Below are 18598 nucleotides of genomic sequence, written 5' to 3' on the forward strand. Positions count from 1 at the left end.
GCTGTGCCCCACTTTTCCAAAAGAGAATCGGCATCACCAGAGACATCCCCAACAGCCATTTCTCCATACAGCTGCATTCCCTGATGCCCAGAGGATCACATAATACACAGCCACTGGGGAACAGAGGGATTGGACCCCTGGCACTGGAAACACGGTGGATGGGGGTTGAGAGAACAGCAGGGTACAAGGTCCACTCCTGATGGACCCCACAGTGCACCACTCCACCAGCTGCGCACTGGAGAAGCGGCCAAGGCAGGACAGTCCAGAAATACTGGGGTCCCTGCAGGGCAACACTGCAGCCTAGGGGGTCCCAAAACTGCTCACAAGAGGCAGGAGGACACAGCAGGGGGCTGAGGGAGAGCATTGTAGAGGAACTAGGTGGGGCCAAAGGGGAAAGTAGCAGGAAGGGGAGCGTGCGGAGGGTTGTTTCTATGCTGCGTCTTGGCCGCATGGTCAAGGGAAAGAAAGGCAGGGCAGGCTGCAGGTACAGGGCACGGGGAGGGTCCTGCAAAGGGATGCTTTGGGCCAAAAGCCGAATCTTGGGGCCAGCCTGAGCTGGGCCTAGGCAAAGGCCTAGCCAAGGGCCTACCCATCCCAAATGGGTGTCGGATGGAGTGGGGTGCTCCTTGTCTCTGCTGTGTTCCTGGCCATCCCCGGCCATCTCCACGGCTCCCCGCACACCCCAGCGCACAGCCTCTCCCTCCACTCTGCTTCCTGGAGCAGACACCCAGTAGCTGAGCAGATTTTCCCTCCTGTGCTGGAGGCATTGCCCATGGTCCCTTTTCTAAAGGGCTATGCAGGGCTGAAGAGTTGGAAAACACTCACAGCTGTCAGGGCAGAAAAGGGAAAGGAGCCTTGGCCTTCTGGGGTCCAAGTCGTCCCGCACTCCTCTTCTGCTGATACACCTGCCTCAGCCTGGCGCAGTCCTGTAACCTGCCCTCCCTTTCTCCTCCCACTAAAGGGGCCAAAACAGCAGGTGTGGGTTGTGGGGGTAAAGCCAGTGGTGCTGCCGCAGGAAGGGGCAGTGCAGGCAGCAGCAGGGCTGAGCGCTGCTCAGCTCTGCTTCTCTCTGCCTACCACAAGGGCTGCTTTGCTCCTGACCAGCCCCAGGCCCTGGCCCACAGCCCAGCAAGGAATGATGCCACCCAGGATGGTGCCTTGGCTCTAGGCCTTGTCCCTCACAGCATTGCTGGCAGGTAAGAGCTGGCTGAGGAGGGCATCAAGACCAGGGCTGGGTGGGCTGGGGCTGTACACAGACGCCTGTCTCCCCATCTTGGGGACCAGCTCTTTCTGCTTCCACACTGGGTGCACTCACCCATGCCCAGGAGAGGGCCAAGATCAGTCCCAAGCAGGGGTATTTCTTTTCTGGGGCCAGTGGGTTTCCCCAGGTGGAGGGATGATGCTGGTTCTCCATGTCCCTGGCAAGTGGACCCCACTGCAGCAGGGGAATCACCTCCCACCCTGTGCATGCATTGCCTTGCTCTTTGCACTCTCTGTCCACAGGTGTGTGGGCCCACATGCAGCTAGTGGAGGCTGGTGGAGGGCTGTGAATGCCCGGGGACTCTGTGCACCTCTTCTGCCATGAATCCAGCTTCAAGGACTACCCCCTGCTTTGGTATCATCAGGCGGTCGGGGTTGGATTCAAGAGGGCCTCATACCTCAGCAGCCACTCAGGTAATATGAAGAAGTATGGGGCCACTGTGGAGGGTGGAGCCACCACCTCCTGGGACAGGCTCTGGGCTCAGTAGACTCTGGTCCTGTGCGCCCTGCCTCCCTGGCACTCAGCTCAATAGCTGTGGACCATTCCCATGGGGACAGGAGACCTGGGTGTGCCCTGACTGACACAAACATTCTGATGGGGCCCCTGACCCAGAGTGCAGGAGCTGGAGGGGAGCCAACTGCCAGGAGGGCCTCAGGGCAGCTCCCAGGGAGGGATGGGCCATTGCTGCACACCATGGGGTGATCCCACTTCCCAAATCTACCCCTCACACTCCCTGCCCTCCACTGTCTGCAGGCACCCTCTTCCCAGCATCAGCCACAGCCAGCTCTCAGTCTCTTTGGCCTCCAGGAAGGAACCAGGGGATGCTGGAGATGACCTGGCCTAGAAGGGATGCATGCTACTCCCCATGCTCCCAAAGCCGCCCTCCTGGTTTGCGTGCATACTGGTGCTGTGTCACACATGTGCATGGAGCAGCCACTGTGTATTTACCAAACAACAGCACACCTTAAATGGCACAGACAAACTATTCTTAACAGCACTGCTCAGTTTGCTGAGGGGTTTCTTTTTAACCTCCCAGACAACCTTTGTTTGACTTGCAGATTTGTCTTTCAGATCCCAGCAGGACAACTTGCAGTCCAAAGAGGAAAACAAGATTCCCTCACCCTTCCTGTGCAAAAAGTCATTTTTGGAGCTCATGGGCAGAGAAGGAAAGTCAGAGTTCAGGCATCTGTCATGAAAAATGATCCAGGAAGGACAAAACTGAGCCTTCCATTCTGAACAAGATTATCTGACGTTTGTTTCCCAGGTCTGAGCATGTAGTGGGAGCAGGACCTTTTGAGAACCTGTCTCTCTCTAAGCTTAGGATCTTGGAGCTGAGAAGTAGGAGGCCAGACAAAAGTGAGGGTAGATAAAGTGATTGCTAGAGCTCTCACCATGTGCTCATGCTTGGCTCCTGTGTCTGCAGGTGCTCTTTCTCAGGTGCAGACAGAGGCCTCTGGGCCCACAGAAGGGAAGGAAGATCTCAGAGTCTCTCACCCTTACCTGCCACACCTCTGGCATACCCACCACTGACAGCAGCTACGCTTGGGCCCAGATCCAGCAGACTCCTGGCAAAGGCCAGCAACACATAGTGCTGCAGTATCCTTTCACGGGACTCCAACACTTGCTTCGCCCTCCCAAAGCCAAGTCACCAGCTGTCCCTGGAACTGCTCTCTCCAGCAGCTGCAGACACAGCCACCTCTTTCTGCAGCACCAGAGAGCTAAGCAAAGGGCAGAGTGATTCAAACAGAGGCAGGGCAAAGGCAGCAATGGAAGGAGGGGCTTAAAACCACACAGGGTGTTCTGTGGTTGGCTGCAGGACAAGGCCCTTCCCAGCCTTCTGGAGGCAAGTCTGGGCTGGCCTTCCCAGAAAGGGGGGCACAGTGGTGAGTGTTTTCAGCAGCAGAATCTCTCATGTCTCCACCCAAAACAATGAACATGCTGTTACCTGCTTGCTTCCTCCTCAGTCCCTCTCACACACACAAAGTGAAAGGGAAAGAGCTGGTCAGGAAGAAGCACAGAGAGCCTTGAGAGCATTTTCACAGGGAAAGCCTGAGCTGGATCAAGTGTGGCTACTTCATGTTCTTTAGGGAGTCCCACAGCAATGCATCTAGGAGCTGCAGAGCACATTTTTCCCCACAGCAGGATGAAAAGTCTCTTCTGCTTGTTGTTAATGCTGGCTCCATGTGTATATATGCACATGTGTGAGCACTGGGGGCCAGCATGGGTTTTTGTGGAGCACCCCAAACAAGGGCATCTAGGGGGCACCCTGGGCCAGAACAACACCCTTGCCTTCCATGGTTTAGGGGGCTGCAGGAGATCTGGCAGCTCCTGCCCCTCTGGGACAGCCCAGGGGGCCAGCAGTGCCCCACTCCTCCTCTGCTGGGAACTGGGCTGCATACATCAAGGATACCCCTTCCTCTGGCACTGACATCCTTGAGGGGACTGATGGTATTAGTTGGGCACGTTTGCTTCGGGCTGCGTCAGGTTGAGAGGAGTAAGAGAGCACGAGACCAGACTACAGCAGCAAGAGTCTCACAGCAATGCAGCACAAAGAGCTGAGATGTGGAGCAGATTTTCTCCTGCACAGGTTAAAAACAGGTCTCTTCCCTGTGGTGTTACTTCTGTCTCCATGTGCGTATAAGCACATGTATGCACACAGACACATGTGCATGGACACTGAGGGCCAGCAGGGGTTTTTGTGGAGTGCCCCAAACAAGAGGATCTATGGGGTGCTCTGTGCCAGAAAAATGCCCCAGTGCTCCACAGCTGTTAAGGGCTGCAGAGGACCCAGAAGCACCTCCGCTGCTGGGACAGCCCCAGGTGGCCAGTGGTGCCCTGCTCCTTCTCTGCTGAGGACCTTCCCCCAGCCATGGCCCTCAATCTCTGCCTTCTATTCTTCCCTCTGGTCTCCAGCACCTGTGGGCCCCTGCCTCTCCTTTATCCTCTGCATCTCCACTTCCCACCACTGCCCTGGACCTCCTCCCCAAGGGACCAGGGTAGCGTACGTAGGGGAACATGGGATGATGGGAGCTCAGTACCTGGGGGGGGGGGGGGCTGGGGGAGGAGGGCTGGGGGAGGGGTGACAACTCTCCCCAAATGGTGGCAGCAGCTGGGATTGTGACATGGTGGCAGGGCTTGTTCCTGACAGATGTCCTGGCCTACAGATGGAAAGGTCCCAGTAGAAGCTCTGGGTCCCTCCCAAGCAGGGTGAGTGCACAGAGGAGCTTCTCCCCATGCTACTGCGGAGCACCAAGGCTGTAGTCCCCTGCTGAGCCCCACACAATTTGTGGGGGCTGAGGTGGGGAGGGGATAAGGCCAAACATCTGCCCCAGTCTCATTGCAGCACTGAGCACGGTGCCTCTGCTGCTTGCCACGAGCCCTATGGGCCTTGGGCACTCGGAGATGCCTGGATGGCCATTGCGGGGGGAAAGGCAGCTGGAGAAGGGGTGGCATGGTGGAGCGAGCAGAGGAAGAGGATGCCTGGACAGGGTGGAGGGAATGGCATAGGGGTGGCTCTGCCTGGGTATCGCAGCCAAGAGGGGCCAAGCTCAGGGGTCCTATGTGGGAGCAGCAATTCTGCAGCGTCAAGAGATGTGGGGGCACAAGGATGCCAATCTGCTGCTCCCAGGGCCAGCTTGGGAGGGTAACATGGAGGGCCCTGCACACCCACTGTGCCAGGCATGGTCCCGCTCATCCGGCTTGTCCTGCACTGGGTGCAGTTCCTGGAATGAGGCTTCTCTGTCCCTGCACCCCTGGAACTCTGCCTGCTACTTCTACAGCCTTCACAGAGGGATGGGAAACCTTCACGTCCTAAGACATACACAGAAAGAGTTCTGTGAGACCATGAAACTTCATTTAAACCTGGAAGGAAGAAAGGACAGCAGTTCTGCACTCCATATCCCCGCATTCCTTCCAGAGAGGACAAGGTCAAGGAGAGAGGCACAGGGACAGCAAGCTGTTTGCTTACGAGAGGTGCCCACATGTCCTGCACGAATGGGGAGAGCAGGAGGCAGGCTGGAGTGCAGTGAGGGTGCCGGGTAGAGGAACCATGGGGTGCTATAGGGAAGAGTGTGGGATGTGGCTGAGTGTCACCTCCTCTGGGGCCCTGTGGCGCAGGTTGGGTGGGTGGGTTTTTGGAGGCTGACTTTCAAACCTCTTTCTCAGCCCCATGGGCAGAGGACCTGGAGTGAAGCTGGGCAGGACGTGGTTGTGAGGCATGGGGACAGACCTGTGAGGGGATGCTGTAGGCCAATAACCCAATACTGGGGCCAGCCGAGCTGGGCCTGCCTGAGACCCTGACCCATGTGCAGGCAGAGCAGGGCACTGCATGTCTTAGCTGACCTCCCTCCCATCCACGACAGTCTCCAGGGCTCCGTTAAAGCTTGCAGCCCCCAAGCTGCTCTTCTTTCTGGAGCAGCCACGAAGTGGGAGAGCAGCTTTTCCCTATGGCCTCTGAGGTATTGCCCAGGGTTTCTCTTTCCAAGGCTATCTATGCAGGGCTAAGGAGTGCAGACACTCGCACTACCACCTGAGGAAGAAAGAGCCTTCTGGGGGCGCCACACTCCTCTGCTGGTGAACCTCTGCCAGCCCAGCCCTGCGTCCCCGCCCCTCCTCCCACAAAGGGCCAGCCACAGCGAGGGGCAGGACGGGTCTGGGGTGGGGGCAGATTGCTTAGCGCTGTTGCAGTGAGGGCCCCCAGTCCCGGTATGTGCAGGAGAGGGGCTGAGTGTGGCTCAGCTCTGCTGCTCTCTGCCTCCCACCAGAGCTGCTTTGCCCACAGCTGGCCTCGTCCCCTGGCCCAGCAAGGCCTGTTGCAGCCCAGGATGGTGCCTTGGCTCCTGGCCTTGTTGTTGTCAGGGTTGCCAACAGGTGAGAGCCCCACGGGGAGGGAAGCGAGCACGGGGCTGGGTGGGCAGGGGCTGCTTGTGGGCACCTGTGCCCCATCCTGGGACCCAGCTCCTGCCTGCTCCCACGTGGGGTGCACTCTCCCATGAAGACTGGCTTCCCCACATGGGGATGAGGTTCTGTGTCAGGGAGAGGGAGGTTTCCAGTGTTTGGGGGAATATTTCAGGACAAGGCCAAGTTCAGCCCTGAGGCAGGCAGCCTTGGGATTTTCCAGGGCCAGTGGGTTTCCCAGGGTTGAGGGATGAGGGGTGATGCTGGGTCTCCATGTCCCCAGAAAGGGGACCCCAGAGCGCCTGGTGAACTGCCCACCACTCTGTGTGTGCACTGCCTTGCTCCTTGCACTCTCTGTCCACAGGGGTGCAGGCCCAGGTGCGGCTGGTGGAGGCTGGTGGAGAGCTGAAAGTGCCTGGGGAATCCATTCGCCTCTCCTGCCAGGGATATGGCTTCAGCTTCGAGGACTATGGTTTGCATTGGTACCGTCAGTTCGCCGGTGCCACACTCGAGTGGGTTGCCACCATTAGCTATAGCTCTGCCTACACTCGTTATGGTGCAGCAGTGGAGGGTCGGGCCACTGTCTCCCGCGACAATTCACAGGCAGTGGCATATCTGGCCCTGCGTGCCCTGCGCCCACAGGACTCCGCCCGCTATTTCTGTGCCATTGTCACAGTGACAGGAAAGCTGGCTGCACCCTGACACAAACCACCTGCTGGAGGCCCTGGCCCAGAGTGTGGGAGCTGGAAGGGAGGGGAGTGCCAGGCAGGTTTGGGGCCATCACTGCTCACCACGCGGCAATCTCCTGGTTGTGGCAAATGAGCCCTTTCCGCACATGACTCCTTTCTTACACCACAGACACAAGGACAGGCTTCAGCTCTAACATGGGCATTTCCTGTAGCTTTTCCCCTTTCCATGCCCCCCACCATGTCTTCTCTGTGCTTGTTGCAGTGAGTCCCTGTCGGAATAGCCCTGCTGTGTTTTCAGGTGTGATTTTGGGGTGTCTTACACTTCTTGCCCCCCTCCCTTCTTCCACTTTGCATTTTTGGTTGTCACAGTCCTGCCCTGCTTTGAGGACAGGACTGGATTGTGCTGAGGACAGACCTTGGTTGGGTGCAGGTCACAGTGGCACAGATTGGGTGGGAAATGTGGGCAGAGCAGCACTGCAGGCAGAGCTGAGCTGGAGAGAGGCAAAGTGGAGCAAGCGTGATCATGTGGGTTGCCAAATGCATGGGGTTACTGGCCTGCCCAGATGGGCGTGATGGGGGTCCCTGGCACCCTGGGAACTGAGCATGCCCTGTACCCTGCTTGGCCCCGTGGAACTGTGCTGAGTCCTCGCAGCCGTGCTGGCCTGACCCTCATGTGTCCCTGGAGGGCACAGTGGGAAGAGCCTTGTTCCGCTTCCAGCTGCAGATGAGGCACCTCAGTGCAGCTTATGGCCTCTGTAGCATGGGAGCAGGCAGGGCACAGGGGAACCTCCCACAGCTGCTATACCTGCCCCTCAGGGCCTGTTGCTTTGCATGGGGCCCAGCAGTTTCCCCTCCGGGCACTGCAGTCAATCCTGCGAGGACAAGGGTGAAGATGGGGGCGTAGGGAAAGGGGTCCATGAGTGGACCCCATGGTTCCTATGATGGTGGGTGAGGTACCTTCCAGTGCAGAATGAGAGGGTCAGTATGAGCAACAATACCATGGTTTGGTACTAGCAGACCCCATCTTTGCTCTTTTGCTTCTGCTCCTCCAAGCCTCCAGGGATGACGGTTGCACTGGGCTGAGTCTTACCATTTGTCCCAAGACAAGCAGAGCCTTGCTCAAGCCAACCTTGCCCCCCGGGGTCTCTCTGGAGTTGGACTGGTAGGGTCTCTCAGCTTGGTCTGGGAAAAGAAAGTGGGCTGAGGTGAGGTGCTTGTGGTGTTGCTCCCTCTCTTCCTGGCCATGGTGCTGGGAGGTGAAGGAGATCCTGGTCCTTGGAAGGGATCAAGAAAGCTCAGAGTCCTTTCTGTGCACTTACGTGTCCATACTGGCCATGCTTTGCTCCCACCCTGCGCACTGCTGCTGCTTTCTTCCCCCCCGCCCCAGTATTGCAACAGGACATTGCAGTTCTCAGTGCTGGTTGAGGGGCTTTCTGGAAAAAGCAGAGCAACTACCGATCTGGGAGAGGAGGGGAGCCCCACAGTACAGCCCTTGAACAGATCAGTTCCGTCGACAAGAGGGGACTTGTGGTCCTTCCCTGGTGAGCAGCAGCTCTTGACGAGTGACACTGCAGGTGGAAGGTGTCTGGAAGGAGCCCATGGGCCACATTGGCCTTTTGGGGGCACCACGCTCCTTCTCTGCTGATGACTCTGCCCCGGGTCAGCCAGGCCCGCATCTGGGTCCTCCCTTCTCCACCCCAAAAGGGGCTGTGACAGTGGGGGGCAGGTCAAATGGGCAGAGGGCAGAATCCTTAGCGTTGCCATGGTGAGGGGCCGTGATCCCGGTGAGGGCAGGAGCAGAGGGGAGGATTGCTCAGCTCTGCTCCTCTCTGCCTCCCGACAGAGTAGCTTTGCCCCAGCAGGCAGGGCATGATGTCACCCAGGATGGTGCCTTGGCTCCTGGCTCTGTCCTTTGCAGAGATGCTGGCAGGTGAGAGGCGACCAGGAAGGGCAGCGAGCGTAGGGCTCAGTGGGCTGGGGCTACCATCCTGGGGCCCAGCTCCTCCTGCTCCATGCAGAGTGTGCTCTCCCATGAAAGCTTCCCCGCTGTGGCCTGGATGCTGTGGCAGGGAAAGGGAGGCTTTCAAGAGTCCTGAGACATGTCAGGAAATGGCCCAGATCAGCCCTGAGGAGGGCAGCCTTGGGATTTTCCAGGGTCGGTGGTTTTTCCAGGGTAGAGGGACAATGCTGCCTCTCCATGTCCGTGGAAAAGGGATGCCATAAAAACTACACTGAGCTTGGGATAGTGTCAGGCCCTTGCTTCTGGCCTTGAGTGAGTCTCCTACTTCAAATCTGATTTATCCAGTACACACTGGTGGAGGAGGGTTGAGCCATTACCTCCTGCAACAATGCACGGGCAAAGGTGTCCTTGGCCTGCATGCCCTGCACCCCTCGGCCTCCACCTGATGGTTCAGTGCCATTACTATGGGAGAAGGAAACCTGGCTGCCCACTGACACAAACCTCCTGCAGAAGCCTCTCTCTGGCCCTGAGTGTGGGAGCTGGAAGGGAGGGAGCTGCTGGTGTGTTCAGAACTGTTCCCAAGGAGAGCTGGGCTTTCAAAGTGCACTGTGGGGCAATCCTACAGATGCCATGAAGACTTACTGTCTTGGGATTAATCTTTTCCTCCTCCCTAAACAGAAAGTGTGACAGGCGTGTTCAGCATATTTCACATCCCCCAAAAAACCTCTGGCTACTTGACCTGCCGACCGCCCCTCTCTCACTTTCCCGCCCTCTCCTTCTTCCCTGGGGCTTCTGAAGTGTTTGGGTTTTGGAAACAGCATTTCTTGTTGCCATGACCCCATGCTCCCCCTGCGCCGGCCTCTTTCCTTGTGCTGGTTGGAATGAAGTGGTGAGTAAACAGCCCTGCTCTGGTTTCAGGATCATTTCAAGGTGACCTGATCAAACCGAGAATGTTTGCAGTGTGGGGGCGAGCAGGGCATTCAGCGACCTTCCGATGCACTTACAGCTCCAACTTCTCCTATATTTACGTGGCCTGGTATCGGCAATGTCCGGGCAGGCCTCTGCAATACATCCTCCAGAGGAAGGGAGAGGGGCGGGGGGGTTGGTTCATACAGCCACACAGCCCCTTTTGCCCACAAGAGGATTTCTGGCCTGGCTGACGAGAGCCCCGGCACCTTGGGCATCGCCACGTTGGACCCGGCTGATAGTGAGCTCTAATATTGCGTCCTGCAGGGACCATGGTGAGAGATGCTCATGGGTGCACTGACGATATCAACTTCCTCCCCTCCTCCCTTTTGTGTTTAAAGATGTCAGAGCCCAGCCCAGAATGGAGGGAGCAACACGGGGTAGAGACCTGAGGGATACACGGGCTGTGGGGAGCAGCCCAGCATCCAGCTGGCTGGGCAGGGGTCACAGGGGCACAGACAAGGGGAAAAGCAGGCAGAGCAGCTCTATGGGCGGAGCCAAGCAGAGGAGAAGTGATACAGAGCAGCCCTAGCCACATGGGCTGCCATGTGTTGGGTTACTGTTTGTCCTAGATATCGGGGGCAGGGGAGGGATGAGAGGAGTGTCACACCACAGGAATGGAGCACAGCCCTGCACCCCATTACAGCCCTGTGGGGCTGTGCTGACCCCTCACACCCCAATCTGTCCCCCAAGCTGGACCACCTGTGTGTCTCTGCAGAGTGTGGTGGGAACAGCCCTGCTGCGCTTTGCTGACGGTAGGCTTCTGCCAGGTGAGCTTGGGGCTGCTCCCAGTGAGAGACGGGCCATAAGTGCACACCGCGAGGTGAGCCCAGACATGCCACAAAAGGTTACTTTCCTGGCATCACCCTTTTCCTCCCAACAAGACCCAAAGCTGGTGTTCAAGTCCAACGGGGACATTCAACATAATTCTTGGCCCTACATGAGCGCTAACCATTGTGTATGCCTCCATCGCCCTCTCTCACTTCCCCACACTCCCCCTCAGGTACCCAAAATGCTTGGGCTTTGGGAAACAGCTTTCTTTCCATGGACCACTGTGATCACAAGGTGGGCAAGACAGGGTTGTGTACCGGCAAAGAGAGACATTCAAAGTTCATGAGGGGTTAAAGGGGAGAGATTTAATAAAGGACATACACTCCAAGCTGCACGGGGAGCCCCGGGAACCACACACACAGAGGGGTCGCCGATGGGAGGCTGCTGGATGCATGGGTCAGACACACGGGTCGGTCCCCTAGGTAAGATCCAACTTGTTGTATTCTAAGGGCCCCTTCAATCTACTAGATCTATTTCCTTATCTCATCCATGCTGACCTTGAGAAATTACTGCCTGGGAAGCAGCTAGACATTCCTCAGAGCTGAGGGAAAGCTGTAGCTGACAGTTGCTCTGCACCACCCCAGACCTGCAGCATGTCTCCAGTTCCCACCCACGCTGAGCAGCACAGAAAGAACCACAGTCAAGGTTCTGCCAAAAGCCTCCCCAGACTCACTGGTTCCCCTCCCAGGCTCTTACAGCTGGCCCCTGCCTGCTCAGGGCACCTGCAGAGCTGGCACAGCAAGAGGAGTGCCTGGCTGTACTGAAAGCTTTCCTAAGTGTGTTGTGCTCAGTGGCTCCAGGTGAGTCATGGCTGCTACCTGCTCCTGCCCCAGTGCCTGCCTGGGAAGGGAATGTGAGAGCCTGTGGCTGATCAATGTCATTTGGGAATAGATGTGTATTGTGCCTGCTGGTTGGACCTTCCCCTTCTGCAGGGGGCTGGAGATGGCGTGGGAGGTGCCAGTGCCAATGCGTCTGGCACCATGTGCAGTCTCCTTCTGGTGGCACCAGATGGGACTCTTTCCCGCAAACCTCACCTGTCATCCTTGTCTTTCCAGGTACCTTTTCCTAGGCACACCTGGTGGCACCTGTTCTCAGGGAAGGGAGGGTCTCAGGATCTCTAACACTCACCTGCACCATCACTGGCACCGTGGGGGGACTCCATGCACCTCTCCTGCTGTGGATACAGCTTCAGCTTCAAAAACTATTATGTGTGTTTGTACTGGGAGGCACCCAGGGCCAAAGTCACAGATCAGCAGCCAATCGGTTACTAGGAAGAAATACGGGACTGCAGTGGAGGGTCAAGCCACTGCCTCTCAGGACATTTCTCAGAGTGTGGCATCTCTGGCTCTGCATGCTCTTCGCCCCCAGGACTCAGCAAAATACATCTGTACCATTCCCACAGGGTCAAGAAGCCTGGCTCCCCTCTAACACAAACCTTCTACTGGAGCCCCAACCCGAGTCTGCAGGAGCTGGAGGGGAAGCGAGTGGCAAGGGGACCTTGTGGATCCTGCCAGGGAGGGCTTGGCCATCACTGCGCACTGCAGGGAGGTGCCAGCTGTGCCACAAACAGTTCCAGTATCCCCGATCAGCCTCCCTGCCCTCCACTGTCTGCAGGCACCCTCTTCCCAGCATCAGCCATGGCCAGCTCTCAGTCTCTTTGGCCTCCAGGAAGGAACCAGGGGATGCTGGAGATGAACTGGCCTAGAAGGGATGCATGCTACTCCCCATGCTCCCAAAGCCGCCCTCCTGGTTTGGGTACATACTGGTGTCATGTCACGCATGTGCATGGAGCAGCCAACAGCACACCTTAAATGGCACAGACAAACTATTCTTAACAGCACTGCTCAGTTTGCTGAGGGGTTTCTTTTTAACTTCCCAGACAACCTTTGTTTGACTTGCAGATTTGTCTTTCAGATCCCAGCAGGACAACTTGCAGTCCAAAGAGGAAAGCAACATTCCCTCACCATTCCCATGCAAAAAGTCATTTCTGGAGTTCATGCGGAGAGAAGGTTAGGTGTCTGGAAGGAGCCCCCATGGCCCACAGCCCCTGTATGGGAAAGTGCGGAAGAATGTCGAGGAGATAGATGATGGAAGCTAGCCAGACCGTTCCATGGGAAAAGGAGCATCAACAGGGCTTGTTGACCCATAGCCACGTAGTTGAGCCTGTGCCAGGGTGGCACTGCATCTGTGCTTTGAATCGAGAATAAGAATGAGCTCAACATGCTTACTGCGCATGTGTATGGTACATAAAAACTTCATCTAGTGCCATCGCTTCGGTGTTCCTCACCCTGGACCGACACTCAGCGGTGCCAGGGATCCCCCGCTCCATTATTGCCTCGATTGGGAAAATGCCGGGGAACCCTCGTTCAGACGCAGAGGTAATAAATGCTCCATATCAACCATCGTATGCCTTGTGTTTGTGTATCTGTCCCTGCCGGGAATCCAGATGGTGCCCCCGCTTCACCCTTACACTCGGCATAGTCAGCAGGATACACAAATGACGATGCCATGGCCAAGGAGAGCGAAGGGGGAAGGCGAGAGTCAAGAAGGGACTGCTCGCCTGTGGCTGTCAGCATGGCCCCAGACTGAGTGGTGCGGGCCAGTAGCCACGTCGCTTGCCACGCTGGCAGTCCCCGAGGACTGGCCAGAGTTGGCACGGGGGAAAGTGTTACCCCAAAGGCAGTTGAATCCACTTTACAGGTCATGCCCTTCCATGCTGCTTCAGAAGCAGCTCGGAAGCTGGCCGGACGATTAGGGTGGGCACTGTTGACAGGCATTTGAGCCTTATATAACGAGGTATCGTCTTTGCAGAAACAAATAAAGGATCTGGAGAAGGAGGTTGGAGATTTGCATGATGCAAGGGTGGTAGCACAGGAGTTGATTATGACCCAAACTGAAAAGAGTCAGGAATTAACCCATAGGGTAGAGCGATTAGCTTTGCAGATGGCTAACAGGCGCTGTGGGCATTATGGGAAGGTGCCCGCTACTGTTTCTCAGGTGCAGGTGAATATAACTTGACCCTCCTGGGACCCAGAGGAGTGGGATGGCAATATTTGGAGTACCTCATCTGTCTCAGAAATTGAGTTTGATATCGAGCAAGAACTGCTAACACTCAGGTGCAGCCGCTTGTTCAGATGCGGGGGGAGTGACAGATAGATAGGGATACAGTAGGGCAGACAAGGACTTCTACACCAAAGGAGTTACGTGAGTTTTTGACCACATTCCAGCAGCACCTGGGGGAGTTATAACTAGTGTGGATGGTGAGAGCCTGGGATAATGGGGCTGGATCATTAACGTTGTTAAGAGAGGAGCTGAATGTATATGAGCCTGTTGTCCACAGACACTCAAGTGCAGTATTATCTCTCCCAGCTTACGTCTGCGCAAGATAGCTCCGGTAACCCTGTAGTTGCTCCTTTGCTGTATCAATGGTTGTGCGCTGCTGTGGTGGGTGCTTACTTGTCCACTGCTGAGTTAGCTGCTACAGTGGGGGCTTTGGTAAACAATATAAGATATTTTGCACTTACTGGTCAACCGGATACTAAGCAAGCGAGAGCAGTTCAGAATTCCAAGGTGAGAAGATTGGCAGGGACTACTAAACTGAGTGGAAAGCTAACGAGGTGGCAGATGTGGACTGATTTGCTGCAGGTAGGGGTATTACATGATGAGATAAATGGTCTTTCTACTGCTGACTTATTTCAGCAACGGTGACCTGCTAATCAGCAATATCAGACACAGCCTACCGTCGCACCTGCACCCAGTGCTCCCTGGAAGCTGCCTGCCAAGAAACAACGAAGGGGAGGTGGGTCCCCCAAAATCCGAGCGTAGGTTGCAGTGTATCATCCGGGGGACTGACGCCCATATGTACCCATGCGAATTAGGTGGTGCTCGGGAGGGGAAGTAGCTGTGCTTGCTTTAGTAGATAGAGGAGCAGAGGTTACAGTGTTGCATAGCGCTGTAAACCCTGAGAAGGTACAGGGGCTGGACATCAGTGTGCAATTCTTAGGGATAGTCTGGAGGCGGTAGACGAAAGCTATCCCTGAGAAAGTTCGCAATACTATTCAACAATACCCTATTGCCACTGCTGTAAAACAACTACAAGCTTTTGGGAGCCTTTTGGGGTTCTGGCGGACCTTTATACCCCACTTAGCATATTTAATGTGGCCACTACAGCGTTTGACCAAGAAAAAGGGTAGCCAGTGGTAATGGACTAAAGAGCAGCAGCAAGCCTTTGACCTGTGCAAGGAGGCGGTGGTCCAACATTCCAAGCTATTCACTCCACACGAGGGACAACCTTTCGAGATGGAAGTAACAGTTATAGGGGATACGATGTCTTGGGGGCTGTGGCAGCAATGTGCCCACACAAGATGGGAACCTATAGGTTTCTGGTCCTGTTCCCTGCAAGGGGTCAGAGCAAATTACACACCTCTGGAAAAACAGCTTTTGGCTGCGGTGTGGGTGTTGCAGGATACCGAACAAGTTACAGGACGTGACCCGGTGACTGTACACACAGCCCTCCCCATTCAGCCATGGGTGATGGATGATACAGTCAGGGCCCATGTGGGGGTGACCCAAGCTGCAGCTCAGTGGAAATAGAAACACTGTCTACAAGCCCAGTTTACAGGGGGAGAAAGAATTTGAGTATCCCACATGCAACCTTCTTAAGGGAAGTACGTTTTGAGCACATGCCTCTATTGTCTGAGCCAGAGGGGCTGCCCCCCCCACCCCCCCTGCTCCCCCAATAGACCCATTACCTGTCCAAGAGACCCCTCCTTTTGGGACGTTATCTCCTGAGAGAGTAGAAGCCAAACCGCCCCGAGCAATCCCTGCTCGGATATCTGTAATGGAAGGGGAGGATTGCCCCCCGTGTACTCGCTCCTGGGAAGGTAGAATTCTATATGCCTGAGCAACTCATGATTACTGAACAAATTGTTATACGCTTACATTTAAGACTTGACTGCCCTTCACAGTCTGCATGGCTGTTTACACCTTTAATACCTGTTAGAACAGCCCCACTCTTATTGACCTCTTCTCAAGATTTATCTTTCCAGGTATCCGTATCCACGCCAGTGAATGTCTCACAGGGAGCACCAATACTGCAAGGAATTCTGATCCACAGTGCCGGAGTGCCTCAAGTTCAGCAAACACCCTAAATACACTCTTTAGCCAGTGTGTGGGTCCTAACTCCTCAAAAGGAAAAATGGCCTGGCACTGTTTTAGCAGATGGTCCAGGAGCCACTGCTCTAGTTCTTCTTGATGGTGATACCATGCCTTTCTATCTTCCCATCAGCAGGTTATCACGCCGGCATCTGGAAGTTGCTATTGGAATGTTGCCTCTTGCTGACCACATGTCCCGATCCAATATCGGGGGGGGGGGGGGGGGGTGTTTTGTTACGATCCCAAGGACGAGATTAAGATGCTAAATCCGGTCAAATATCATAAAACCTTTTAACTATATTTTCCACGGAGTCGGGAGAAAAGGTGGGGAAAGGCAAAGGGGAGGAAAGAGAGAAAGAGAGAGCGAGGAAAGGGGGAGAGAGAAAGAGATATCACCACCCCTGGATCCAGCGGCGTCCTGTTGGTCCTCTTCACCCTGGGTGTAAATTTTAGCGATGCGCATGCAGTAATTACAACTCGAGCAGGGTCCGACCCTAGGTTCCCGCTGAAAAGTTCGGAGCCAAATCAAGGCAAACTAAATAAATAAATTGTAAGGACACGCGTGCAGTAGTTACAGCTCGAGTTGGGTGCCTCCAAAGAGGTACCCTGAACAAAGAAATCCCTGGGCAATTATAGCTTTTTCAAATTAAGTTTCCCACCCCTCACGCGGTAGTTCAGACCAATAGTAATTTTGGGGTCTGGGGTCTCCTGCTCCCTATTGGGTCTCCTCGTTGTTCCCAGGCAGGCTGCTTTTCTCCCTTATCTTTACTGTTGCAGTTTCTGCTGACAAATGTGTTTTGATTCCTCAGGTTCTGCCCTTCTTTCTCAAGGCCCTGACAAACAGGTGTTGTTCCAGCAATTAGCACTGCCCCAGCAGTGACAGTAGGTGTTATCTTCCAAGGTCCTGACGAGGAGGATATAATCCAGACCCCCCCCTAATTAACACTGTTTCAGCAGTGAGGGGAGGCTTTGTTTCCCAGGGTCCTGGCACCCAAGCAGGCCTTATTTCAAAGCCTTGACATCCTCCCTCCTGGAGTGTGACGCATAGGAATGCAAACTGCTTGTAACTCCCTTATCTTTCCAGTCTGCACCAGCTCTGGGGCCCTTTCTCACTGAACTAGGGAGTGCGGCCTAAGGCTTCAGCAAATTTAGCTACTCATGCTAAGCAAGTTTTATAAAAGTTGTGCTAAGCGGCAGTAATTTGCAGTCCAGGTCCCAAAGTCTCTGTCCGATCGTGGTCTGGTTCAGCGCAGGCTCGGTGTGTCCTGGGTGGTCGCAGGGAGACCATTTCAGGGGTCGCAGCAGCTCAGTCCTGTTTCTTCCGGGAACAGATGGCTTGTTCAGGGATATGGTTTGCTTGCACCTTATGTACCAAGAAATGTTTAAGGCAAAAGTCCTGTTCGCCACACCACAACAGATGCCGTTGATCTACAAGACCATCCAGATTCCCATGTAAATACATGGATTTGGCTCACACAAAGATCAGCTAACCTCTCTGCTTTCTGTATTGCAGGAGGACGATCAGTGGATTATGTCTTAACTACATGTTACATAGGTGTACCAGCTCTGCTCACAGTATTGCAGTTATACTTTTTTAAAAAAAAAAAAGATATTTCTGTTACTCCCATGAATTTATACAATTTGAGCATTTTTTCCCAAAAGCTGACACCCTGGGCTTACTCTTTTCATACAGCTAATGTATCTAAAGCAGATACTTGCTTTTGCTTTGTAAATGCTGCCTCTGCTCTGCAGAATGTAACTGATAGGCAGTTAATTTGTAATGACACTATGGATATTACCTATGTGTCTGCTCACCTTATACTACCATTAGGATGGTTCCTTCTGTGTGGCACTACAGCATATACATCTGTGCCGGCTGATGCCACAGGCGGCCTATGCACTGTAGGTCATGTTACTTTAAGCATTCCTCCCTTTATGACAGAGCGGCAGAGGACCCCGTAGCATATCCTAAGATGCCGCTTGTAACCACCATATAAGTTTATTTTCTCATGCAGAAGCTCTAGGCCTATTGTTGAGCCTAGTTGGGATCCCAGGGGTGGTGGCACATAATTGCAAACAGTTGGAGCATGTTACCTGTGCTTTGGCTCAAAGCTTAAATTGGACATCTAGAGCCATTGCCTCTTTAAATAGGGAGCTGGGAGCAGTGTAGGAAGGAACACTGCAAAACCATCTAGGGATTGACTGCCTCCTACTGCGAGATAACCACAGACACCACGACTTCATCGAGATGTGCTGTTTCAACATCACCGATGAACTGGCATCTATTGAGAATATCAGACACCTCATACAAGGAGGACTCTTGTTGATCTCTTGCTTTGTATTATATTATGTTTTGATTTCATTGCTTTGTAAACTCCCTTGCCATCATACCCCATGCCCTTCTGAAGATTGGGATGGCCTGTAACTAGCTTTCTATCACAGGGGTGGAGTGTATGGGAAAGTGCGGAAGAATGTTGAGGAGATAGATGATGGAAGCTAGCCAGACCATTCCATGGGAAAAGGAGCATCAACAGGGCATGTTGACCCATAGTCACGTAGTTGAGCCTGTGCCAGGGTGGCGCTGCATCTGGGCTTTGAATCGAGAATAAGAATGAGCTCAACATGCTTACTGCGCATGTGTATGGTACATAAAAACTTCATCTAGTGCCATCGCTTCGGTGTTCCTCACCCTGGACCGACACTCAGCGGTGCCAGGGATCCCCCGCTCCATTATTGCCTCGATTGGGAAAATGCCAGGGAACCCCTCCCCGTTCAGATGCAGGGTTAATAAATGCTCCATATCGACAATCATATGCTTTGTGTTTGTGTATTTTTCCCTGC

The 18598-nt window shown here is 54.7% G+C and overlaps 1 gene segment (V, D, J or C); it reads left to right on the forward strand.

Annotated features, from left to right (window-relative positions):
* The first annotated feature begins 6084 nt into the window (after positions 1–6084).
* On the forward strand, positions 6085–6859 carry LOC135330588 (Ig heavy chain V region 6.96-like). The segment is given in 2 exon segments: positions 6085–6130; positions 6522–6859. Coding segments are annotated over 2 exon segments (384 nt in total).
* Positions 6860–18598: the final 11739 nt, after the last annotated feature.

The sequence above is a fragment of the Dromaius novaehollandiae genome, chromosome 22, assembly GCF_036370855.1.
Source record: "Dromaius novaehollandiae isolate bDroNov1 chromosome 22, bDroNov1.hap1, whole genome shotgun sequence".
In the NCBI taxonomy this organism is placed as follows: domain Eukaryota; kingdom Metazoa; phylum Chordata; class Aves; order Casuariiformes; family Dromaiidae; genus Dromaius; species Dromaius novaehollandiae.